Source organism: Typopeltis vanoorti, chromosome 3, assembly GCF_054136105.1.
Source record: "Typopeltis vanoorti isolate ZY-2024b chromosome 3, IOZ_Tvanoo_1.0, whole genome shotgun sequence".
NCBI classification, from domain to species: domain Eukaryota; kingdom Metazoa; phylum Arthropoda; class Arachnida; order Uropygi; family Thelyphonidae; genus Typopeltis; species Typopeltis vanoorti.
The window spans coordinates 39,885,877-39,898,171 of NC_143551.1; the positions used below are offsets into that span (position 1 = coordinate 39,885,877).

The following is a 12,295-nucleotide window of genomic DNA, read 5'->3' on the forward strand; positions in this document are numbered from 1 at the left end:
CTTATGTTCCCAGCGGGAAGCTGTCATTGTCAACAACCCAATGAGACTTTTCTAATTTTGTGTATCTTCTCTCCATCTGAATTTGCATATATCTTTATACTGGAATATAGTGTTAGTAATGACCAGTCTGCAGCATGAACAGAAATCCAGCAGGCACTTTCCATTATTATTAACTTTGCCCTTTTCTCCAGATTTCCCAAAACATTTCAATATGCCAGGATTCATTTCCTACTCTACTGTAAACAAGAATGAGCTTTTTTGATTTCTTCATGTCAGCTGCTTTTGTTTACAGCTCGATAAATTCCTCCACTTCTTCCTTAGGAGAACCTTCTGTGGGACTACAAGTGTAAATAAGTTTTATCATCCATTTAGAGTTATGTGGGCAAACTTCATTTTGACATTGTCCACATAACTCTAAATGGGGTCCTTCTGAAATTGTCTTCAATCTAGAAGTTTATCAGAAGACTATTACACTTTTTTATATAATCTTTATCAAGTAGCTTTATTTTATCCTCCTACATGTTTCGCCAATCTGTTTCTATTGGCATCCTCAGGGAATACAAACTGATAAGCTAAAATGAAGGTTACAGTCTGTAACCTTCATTTTAGCTTACTAGTTTGTATTCCCTGAGGATGCCAATAGAAACAGATTGGCGAAACATGTAGGAGGATAAAATAAAGCTACTTGATAAAGATTATATAAAAAAGTGTAATAGTCTTATGAATAATTGTCAAGAAAAAATTCAACATAATGACTAGAAGTTTATCTTCATGTTTGTTGTTGCTATTGCTACAAATGCTACTGGTATCCCTTCTTTTCCTTGATCCTTATTGCCAAAATATAACATTCTATATTTATTATTTAGTAGGATCTCACCTGTTTTAGTCTTCTTCCCAGTAACACATTTTATGTCCACATGTTTTCCATTTCTTCTTTGAGTTAAATTTCCTTTCCGTTGATGCTCCTTATGTTGATGGTTCCTATCTTTAATTCTTCTGAAGTTGTGTTGGTGTTTGTACCAGAAACTGACTTTTTTCCTGTTTGCTCTGCTTCCCCCAACAAAACAGCAGAGGCCTTGTTTCACCAAGCAACGCCTCAGCTGGCACGAAATCTCATTCTGGTTTAAGCCAATAGAGAGTACAATTTGGTCAATTAAATTCCAAACTGCCAGATGAATCCTCATTCATTACCATGTAAGTAGGTATCCACTGGTGCACCATATGAAGAGTAGGATTTGACATCGGGTCAGAGGCCTTGGTTCTCTGCATTTCTTAAAGGCTATGTGGAACCCAGCTTTGCGAAATGAAGCATTAAACTGACATCTTAATGTTGCAAGATCTTGCAATTTGTGACATTAAACTGACAACTCCACTTACTTCCCCACTCACATAGTCTAACTGAGGTTCTTCTACAAGGCCACTTCTACTCTGCCTCATAGTTCTTCCCAACTTTTCATCACTGACAAACAGCTAAATATATCCAATTAAGCCTATCCCAATATCATTAATGTACAAGTTAAACAATAACAACTCAAAAACAGACTGCAGCAGCACTTCACTAATAACCTCTTTCTTTTGGGTTAATACTCCTCCACACACAACCTATCGATTCTTATCTAACAGCCAATCAGCTATTGAACTCACTAATCTCTCAAATCCCATCTGTTTCGATTAATTACCAGCTTGTCATGTGACAATCTATCAAAAGCCTTTGAAAAATCCAAGTGCATCATTGTATATGCATCTCCCTTATCAAGTGAATTTGTCACCTTGTTGACACACATATGAAAATTTCTAAAGCATAACCTCTGCCTAACAAACCCATGTTGACTGTGAGTTAATTCCAAATATAATTCTCTCTCTACTTCACAAAATACAGCAAAGTTATATTACACAGACAAATATATTATACATTCCATCATTATCACCCAACTCAACAATAGAATTATGAAGATGTTCATTGACAAAGCCAGTCTGGTTGGCCGAGTGGTTAGCATGTCCGCTCTCCAGCCAAGAGGCTGCAGGTTTGAATCCCACCATGAGCATGAATGTTTGTGATTATCCTACAAACTCTATGTGGAAAGGGAATCTTGCAACTCTACCACTTATTCTAGAAGAAGACTTCTCTCCTAATACTCCATGAGGTACGGCATCTATGGATGTCAAATGTGAAATTTTTTTTTTGACAAATAAGAACTATCTGCTTAAACAACTTACTATTATAACAGAACTCACCCTTTCTTTAAATAACAATGATTCTTTTTATTATTAATACCAACTTTAAACTCATTAAACACATTCACCATACTCTCAAACAATCACCAACCACTCTCCATTCAAAGAACCTGCTTCTTACTCTCTTGAACACACCTTCATTATATAGTTTCCAGGAAGTATACCTCTTGTTCTATCCTGTCTCCCATTCTATGAAAAATTTCTTCCACATGAACCTAATAACAATTCCTTACTTATGCCTTAATCACATTCCCCTCCCCTCCCCTCCCTAGTCAGAATACTCTATAAACTGTATTTTTTTAATCTGGGATCTAGTCATTTTAATGACTAGATCCCACCTCAGTCAATCTTCTTTGGAGGCCTTTTCTAATATTTCCTCATTCCCATGAAAAACTAAGTAACCAAATTTTTGCACAATAATCCACATAACACTGATTAAGCCTTACATAATGGAACTATAACTTCTTTATTTCTGCATGTCAGGGTCCTTCGCATACTGCCATAATCTAATATGAATGACTTCACAACTTGGCCCAGGTCCCTATCCACCAGCATCACTCCCAGATAGCTAATCTCTTTTATTCTTTCTGATCCCTACCAGGTGTATATTTTGCATCCCATTTTTGGCTACCAAATTTCACAACCTTACATTTTGTAAGATCAAAATGGTAGTTCCTATTGATACAATCTATTCAAAATCCACCTATAAGGGCACAACATCTGCTTGACTCCTCATTGTTCTCCCCAATTTTGGATTATCGGCAAACAGCTGCAGATCTTTTTTGCATTCTGGGATAAATAGATTACAAGCCATGTATCACATTGGTGGCACTGCACTCCAGGAAATAGATGAAGCTAGAGATTTAGAGGTGGTGGTTGACAGAGAGATAAAGCTTAGAGGACATAATGCTAAGGCTGCCCATAAGATTACTTGACTATTAAAGAACACATTAATAAGTAGAGATAAGGAAGCTGTTAATGTGTTCTTTAATAGCCAAATAAAGAACACATTAACAAGTAGAGATAAGGAAGTTGTTATTCCTCTTTATAAGGCATTAATACACCCACATCTGGAGATTACTGTATTCAAGTCTAGTCCCCTGGGTTCTTTTTGGGGATGAAGAAGCAGTGGAGAGGATTCAGAGGCAAGTGGTGTGTGGAATGTTCCCTATGAGGATAGATTGAGGATGTGTGAATTGCAGAAGTTGGTTGATAGGAGAAAAAGAGGGGATATGATAGAATTATTTAAGTTGCTTAAAGGGTTTTATAGGGTAGATACGGGGGAAATGTTTCAGCACTTAGCTACAGGGACCAGAACAAGGGGTCATCCCTGGAAGTTGAATAAAAGTGTGGTTAGTAGGGGTGTGAGGACTAGATTTTTTGCTTAGAGAGTTGTGAATGAGTGGAATGGGTTGCCAAACTCAGTCATGAGTGCTTTGTCTGTTAATGGGTTCAAGGAGAGGTATGATAGATTGGGCCTCCTGTAATGAGTCTTCAGACTCCATGGAGGTGCCCATATAATAATAATAATAATTATTATTATTATTTTATTATTATTTTTATTATTTATTTATTTCTCTGTTCTCAAATAGAGCAGGATTTCTCCTTGCATCCTATCGCATCCCATCTGCATCCTAGATTATTTTCTTTATGTAACAAGTAAAAGGAAGAATGATTATGGAAGAATACTTTAATGAATGCTAATGGTAGAGAATGAAGCAAATGTAACTGAATTACTTGACTAATTTTTGTTTGCGAGGGATTGTGATCAATGAGGAGAGATAATGCAGTGACAGATGGACCAATACCCCATCCAATATGTGCCTTTTTATATATACATACATTAACACTATACAGTATAATTCACATAATAACAGTATTTATGTTAGATCACAGGAACTGGAAATTGATTTTATTAGCAAATTTAGTTAATTCTATGTAACAGTTTTCGATAAATCTCTGTCTTGATGCTGTGTGTGTGCATGAAGAGGTATTTTCAAAATTGTAATGTAATAATAATTTTGAAACTCACTCTTTATCATTCTTCATGATTCTGTTCATGCTAATTTTTGTTAATTATCAACCACTGCACTGCAATTCAGTGCAGTGATTGATAATCATAACCACTGCACTGAAATGCAGTGGTTATGATTATCAACCTAGATAGAAATGTGTTTACCATTATTATTAACACTGTTTATTTTTTTTTTCAGATTCCTATAAATCTGATATTCCTTCCCTTCTATTATTTAAGTCTTTATCAAAGTTCAATTTCTGTTTTCTTTCCTTTTACTTGTTTTTAACAGTTTATTTTTGATGTGAGTCTGGTGGCAAAGCTTATTATTATTATTATTACCCTAAAACCTCATGGAGTCAAAGACTCATCTGGGAGGTCCTTTTATCACACATACACAGCTCATCATGCTATGTCTTCACTCAAACTCCTTGCAGACACCACACTCTCAGGCAAGGTATTCCAATCATTTACAACTCTGCATGAAAAAAACCTGCTTCTCACTCCCCTACTCGCACCCTCTTTATACAGTTTCCAGGAATGACCTATGGTTCTCCCCCGATCTCCCACTATTTTCTGTAGAACTTCTCCAGCACTGATCCTATAATAACCCCTTACTAACTTGTAGGTTTTATCATATCTCCCCACTCTTCCTCCTGTCCACCAGACTCTGCAAATTACATCTTCTCAACTCGACATTCTAGTGATTAGAAACTACCTTAGTCAGTTGCCTTTGGACCCTTTCCAACATCTCTTCTTCCTTCTGAAAACCAGGTGACCAAATCTGGGCACAATAGTCCATGTGTGTGGCCTAATCAAAATTATACAATGAAACAAGAATCTCCCTACTTCTACAAGTCAGTGTCCTCTGCATCATTCCCAGAAGCTTTTGTGTTGTCTTTACAGATCCTTATCCACTATCACCCCCAGATCTCTTATTTCCACCACCTCCAACAATATCTCCTCACCAAGCATAAATTCTGCATCTCATGTTTGTTTTTCAAATTTTAAAACCTTACATTTTGCAACATTGAACTAACATCCCCAATCACTCAATTTATTCAAGTCTTCTTGTAAGGCCACAACATCTTCTCTACTCTTCATGGTTCGTCCCAACTTTGCATCATCCACAAACAACTGAATATCTCCATCCAAATCTTCACCAATATCATTAATATACAAGTTAAACAGTAATGGTCCGAAAACAGACCCCCCCCCCCCTGAGGCACTCCAATAGTGACTTTCCTTTTCCTGGATATTGCTCCCCCATATACAACTTGTTGATACCTATCAGATAGCCAGTCTTCAATCCAATGCACTAGTCTAATATCCAACCCCATCTGCTCTAGTTTGACTGTCAACTTATCATGAGGTACTCTATCAAAAGCCTTTGCAAAATCCAAGTATATTACTGTGTATCTTTCTCCTCTGTCCAAGGAAACAGTCATTTTATTGTAATAAGTAAGTAGATTACTAAAACATGACCTCCCTTTAGCAAATCCATGCTGTCCATCAAAGATAATACTATTGTTGTCAACCCAATTTATACACTGCCGATTCATAACTGTATTTTTTAAGAAAATTATGATGTAAACTAATATATTAACTAAAATAAATTTAATTAATACTTCCAATATTTCGGCCAAAATAAGTAATGAAGATGAAGCATGTCAGTCGAGAGTAGGTCTAAAATCCTAAATAGTGTCTCTAGTGGGCTAAATTGAGATCCTTTGCTATTGGACTGAAGTATGGAAGATGAGAACTTCTCAAATTTGGGACAGTTTCATGCAATGAAACTTGTTGAGGTTAGGTTAGTTTCTTAGGGCAGAAGCAGATTTAAGGAAAAGTCTTTCATATTTATATTTGCTGCAATGAGTGGCCTTTTTCCAGCATATTCTATGGTGAGATGTCTAAAGTCTCACGTCCTGAGTAGCTGTAATGGTGAAAATGGATATAGTCCTTATGTTCAGCAATTCTGATGTTGGTTGTTCTGCCTGTTTGGCCGTAGTAGGATAGTTTACAACTAAAAAGGACCTGGTAAACACCTGGCAGGTCTAGGGACTGTGGCTGATCTTTGGTGGAGCAGATAAGGGATGCTAATTTTTTATATGGTCTGTAAGTGGTTGAAAAGTTAGATTTTTTTTGTTAGTTTTTCAGATGTGCCATGGATATATGGAATAGTGATAGCTTTGGTGTAATCTCTGTTCTGGAGAGGATGTGTGGGTTTGGAGTTTTAATATTTTTTGGAAATGGTAAGAATTGTAGCCTTAGCTAAGAAGATTTTGTGAAGGTGGTAAAGTCCTGTGGAGAAGGCACTGTTATCTGAACTAATTAATTTAACCCTGTTATGTAAAGTTTTAATAATCTCATACTGTTGGGAGTGGTGTGTGTGTGTGTGTGCGGGGGGGGGGGGGGGAACTGCATGTGAATGTATCTTCCAGCGTGTGTGTTGGTGGGGAGGATTTTCTGTAAACCACATACACACACACATCAGAGAATACCAGGCAGCCAGGATCACATCCACTCAGGATGTGAAGACTATGCTTTAAACACTGGCCATAGAATATGCTGGAAAAAGATATAAATATGAAAGACCTTTCCTTGAATCTGCTTCTGCCCTAAGAAATTATCCTAAACTCAACATGTTTGGTTGCATGAAACTGCCCCAAATCTGGGAAACTCATCCTCCATACTTCAGTTCAACAGCAAAAGATGCCCAATTTAGCACACTAGGAGGCACTATTTAGGATTTTAGGCCTACTCTCGGCTGACATGTTTCAGCTTCATTACTTAGTGTAATGCCTGCATGTACATATCTTATTATATTCTGTTCCCTGATGATGGCAATTTGATTTCACCAAAATATTGAAAGTTTTAATTAAATTTATTTTAGTTATTATATTAGCCAATAATTTTAGATACCATGTGATAATTTTAGAAACCATTAGAAGTTTCAATTAAAAAACTGAGAGAAATTTGCTTAAGTGTATTTCATTATTATTATTAAAACATAGAAATATCATTTACCTTGATAGAATTCAAATAAAGAAGCACATCATCAAACTGTTTCAGAAGGAAAAAACATGAGGCCATACACTGTCTTCCTGGAATTGTATCTAAAGTATTTAGTAAATATTAAGGATCAAAACATAAGCAACTCATTAAAAATCATAATATCTTGATTAAAAGTTGAAGAAAAAGTGATATGATTCCAAAAAATGCAGGCCATTGCAGCAATTTTAATCATATTTTAGTTGTTACTTTTGTTGTAAAGTAAAAAAAAAAAAAAAAAGGTGAAAAAAGTCTAGTTTGAAAAAAGTGGCAAGGTGCAAAAAAAAAAAAAAATGAATACACACCTTGGTAGGAAGAAACTACAGCAGCAGCAGCAGAGGAAAAAAAAAAAAAAAGCATACAAAATCCTAAAGTATAAGTAGCTTTTATCACAAAAATCTCAAAGCAAAAAAGACTACCATATCCTAAAAATTAGACAAAAAAAAATTCGAAGCATTAAATTTAAAATTAAAAATATCCAGAAAAGTAAAAATTAATCCTTCCTCATCACTGCCTAGAAAGAAATAATTAAATTTCTGCAAATTGCATTCCTTTTTATCCTTTGTTTAATATTTGTTTACAATATATATATATATATATATATATATATTACTGTAAACAATAAAAACTTTCTCTCTCCCTCTCTCTCTCACTCACTCACTCACACACACACACACACACACACACACACACACACACACACACACACACACACACACACACACACACACACAGTACATCCTTCATTTAAAGGACAAACTAGGGAAAGAGTGTCTCCATGAAATCAAAATATCCTAAATAAAAAAAAAAATAATAAAATAGAGCCTACATGAAATCAGAGTTTCATTAAATCACAAATCATCTAGCTTGAAACCAGAGGCATAGCTAGCGAGGGGATCTGCCCTGGGCGGCACTCTGAACCTTTTTGAACTTTCGCAATCCAAAATACAGTCTTGAGAACTCATTTCCAAACATTGTAATACTACTGCGAATTTTCCTCACAATTGCTGTAGGTGTTGCTAGTTGTGAGAGGAGTTTTTCTAAATAAAATGGATTAAGAATTACCTACATTACTATGAAATAGACTTTGCAATGTCATCGACAATTTTGCTAACACAAAAGCAAGAAAAATAACATTTTAGAATGTTGAAATTAAAGTTTTACTTCAAAAATAAACATAGTGTTTTAATTTATTTCCCTATACATCATTTTAACTTTTTGTAGTATTTTTTTGTGTGAATTGAGGGGGTGGCAAACTCAGGGACCGCCCCAGGCAGCAAAAGCTCTAGCTACACCACTGCTTGAAACACAGTGCAATACTTGCTTGTGTGCAAACATCAAATTTCACTATATCACAGTAATGCATACATATTGCATAATAGCTACTACATTAGACAATAGTTTTATATTTTTAAGATTCCTTTAACCAAAATAAACAATTATTGTTATAAATTAATTATGTTAATCACAGACTAACATAATTAACAGAGATATCACAGCATATTTATATACATACTAGACTTTTATATCCCGTCTGCCCAGTGAACAACACTAATACCCAATAGAAAATTGTCTGTTAAATTCAAAATCCATTACATTGAAGATACTCTCTCTCTCTCTCTCTCTCTCTGTGTGCGCGCGCGCGTGTGTGTGTGTGTGTGTGTGTGTGTGTGTGTGTGTGTGTGTGTGTGTGTGTGTGTGTGTGCATGTGCACGTGCATGCATGTGTTTTATAAGTCATAATCATCAATTTTCTGATATATGCCTCCCAAGGAGTGTTCAGGTTACTATGACAGCAACACATGATTAAGTTTACATTATTATATTATTAATCTATTAATCTCCTATTAACAATTTTCTTCCAAATTAGTATATTACTTGTAAGCACTCCAATATTGTCATATCTAATATTTCATTCTTCTGGGGCAGTTCTGACTGAATCAATCAACATAGACCTCAGTCTTCCTCTGGGTCTCTTTCCTGCCATCTTGGCATTAAATACCTATTTAGCTAACCTTTCCTCACCTATTCTATTTAAGTGGCCATACCACCTTAGATTAGCTCTGCTTACACATTCTTGAATACTAATAGTGTCAAGTTCCTTTCTAATATCTTCATTTTTAATATGATTCTGCCACTGATGCCATCAGTTCACTCTCCTAATTTTTCTTAGAACCCTCATATCTATGGTCTCTAGTCTTTGATCAAGTGCTTTATTTCTAACCCAACTCTCAGATGCATAACTTAAAACTGATTTAAACACTGTCTTGTATACTGCTAGTTGGGTGTTTTGGCTAATTTCTCTCTTATGTCATATAAATTTATTCAGCTGGGTACCCACCGTACTAGCTTTGCTTATCTGTTGTCTATTTCCAGATTTAACCAGCCATCTTCACTAAATACTGTGCCTAAATAGCTGAAATATTTTACTTGTTCCATAGGATCTCCATTCAGAATGCAGCTGAAGTTTTGGTCTTTTTATGGCTGATTTTCATGCTGAATTTGTTACAGCTGTTATTCAATTTAGTCACAGAATCCTGGAGACTTGCACTAGATGTGTCTAGAAGTACAACATCATCTGCATAAAGCAAAGAGCTAAGTTGGACATCTCTAATTCTAATATCAGGCCTAATGCCACTTTCTTTCATAATGTGATTCATATAAATGATGAATAAGAGTGGTGATAATGTGCATCCTTGTCTTACCTCTGATTTTACATCAAATCATCTTCCTGTATTTCCTTCAATTCTAACTGCTGACTGACACCTTAAATATAGACTATGTATTGTGTATAATGTTTCATTCACCTCATGCAACTGTAGTGTTTTGAAAGGCTTTTCTCTGGGCACCTTATCATATGACTTTTCCAGATCTACAAAACTTAAGTATATATATCTTTGTCATATTTCCATGATTTCTCAACTATTTGTATTGGAGTGAAAATCTGATCTTGACAACCTCTATTTGGCCTGAACTCCGCTTGTTCTTCATCAAGTTTCTCTTCCACAATCTTTCTCAAGTATGCTTGAACACTTAGTAGAGAAATTCCTCTGTAATTTTCTCATTCAGCTTTATTCTCTTTTTTATAGATGGTACTATAAGAGCTCTACTCCAATCATTGGGAATTCGACCTTCTGCCCAGGCCTTCTGAATTATGCAAAACTTTATACCTCCATACTTAAGCATTTCTGGTCAACTATCATCTACTCCAGCTGCCTTTCCACATTTCAAGTTCTTGATGACTTTTTCTACCTCAAGTAATGATATGTAATCCTCTTTGCATTCTGCTTGAAAATTTTCTAGTATAGTTCTGTCACGGATCGGTTTGTTTAACAGTCTTTCAAAGTAATTACTCCATACTCCATTAATCCATTGAAGATGTAACTTGCAGTCTGGTGGACAGGAGGAAGGGGGTTGTTACAGGATCAATGCTGGAGAGGTTCTACAAAAAATAGTGGGAGATCAGGGGAGAACCAGACGTCATCCCTGGAAACTGTATAAAGAGGGTGTGAGTAGGGGAGTGAGAAGCAGGTTTTTTTCATGCAGAGTTGTGAATGATTGGAATGCCTTGCCTGAGAGTGTGGTGTCTGTAGAGAATTTGAGTGTGTTTAAAGCACTGTATGATGAGATCTGTGTGTATGATAAAAAGACCTCCCAGATAAGTCTTTGACTCCATGGGGTCTTGGGTAATAATAATAATAATAATTTATTTATTTATTCTTATGGCTACATGAAACTGGTAAGTGAAAAATACAATCACAATTTCCAGAAACAAATGATGAAAATCTTAACATATAAAAGTTCATTATATAAAAGGCACAACCTGCTTACTAAGTCTTCGTTCTTTTTTTTTTTTAAAAAAAAACCAAAAGTAACTTGTCACAATTAAGCCAGGGACAATTATCATCCTGTTGCACCAAGTATGACAAGACTGCATGTTCTCACAACACTTCACAACATAAAAGTGGCTGTATCCGAGGTTTAAGTAGAGAGCAGTTGTGTCTTGTTTGAGAAAACTTGATCCATTAGAGGAAGCCCATTTCACACTGTATCATTATCTTCTAACATGAGGAGTTCTGCTGATACTATGACGAGAACTATGAGATTGACTACTAGAATAACGTCTTCGTGGTGAGACGGGACCATGATCTTCTGTTTCCTCCATAACCACTGCCACCACCACCACCATACCAACAACAGGTCAAGGTCCAGGCTGGAAAGCCAATTCAAGGCCTCATACATCACCTTGTGGATGTCCTGTAGGCCACCACCATGAAATTGGCACCTTGGGCAGTCATACACAATATGAGTAATCGTCTGAGCCACGGGAGAACAATCACAATAAGGGTGATCTGACAGCCCCCATTTATGTAGAAGATAGCCACATCTGCCCTGACTAGTTCTGATCCTGTTTATGGATGACCAAATCTTCCTAGGAAGACCAAAACCAGGCTGCAGAGCACAGGGATCTTCTACCAGGAAGCTTTGTTGGGAGATTGTTGGACCAGTATTCTCTCCATATGTCAGATATTGATAGCAGCGCAGCTGAAGAGAGTTCGTCCATGGACCAGAGAGGCTTTCTAGATTTGAGGTGAAGACTAGGTGGATTTATGAGTCTGGTGTAGGGGTAGGAGTGGGTTGATCTTTGCTTTATTAAATTCCTTAATCGAGGCTTGTCTTCTCCGTATGTGTGGTGAAGCAATGTTAGATAGAACAGGCAGCCAGGAGAGAGGGATGCTTCTCACTGTCCCACTAATTGTGCGCATGGTAGAGTTCAGATGGGTGTCGATAATGTTAGTATGTGTACTTCTTTCCCAGACAGGGGCACAATATTCTGCTGCAGAGAATGCGAGGGCTAGTGCAGATGACCTTAGGACTTCTGCACCATAATCCCAGGTTGTTCCAGCAAGCCTTGAAATGATGTTATTTCTAGTTTTAATTTTATTGGAGAGGTTGATGATGTGCCTTTTATAGGTTAGGCTTCTGTCCAGGCTCA

At 36.4% G+C, this 12,295-nt stretch overlaps 1 protein-coding gene across 1 annotated transcript in view; it reads right to left on the reverse strand.

Moving 5' to 3' along the window:
• The window catches only part of Ttc26 (tetratricopeptide repeat domain 26), a 337,099-nt gene that overhangs the window by 119,429 nt on the left and 205,375 nt on the right, over nt 1–12,295 (reverse strand). Inside the window, exon 12 of the mRNA XM_090415574.1 lies at nt 7,277–7,365. Coding sequence (XP_090271700.1) covers nt 7,277–7,365 — 89 coding nt within the window. The remainder of the gene's footprint in view (nt 1–7,276; nt 7,366–12,295) is intronic.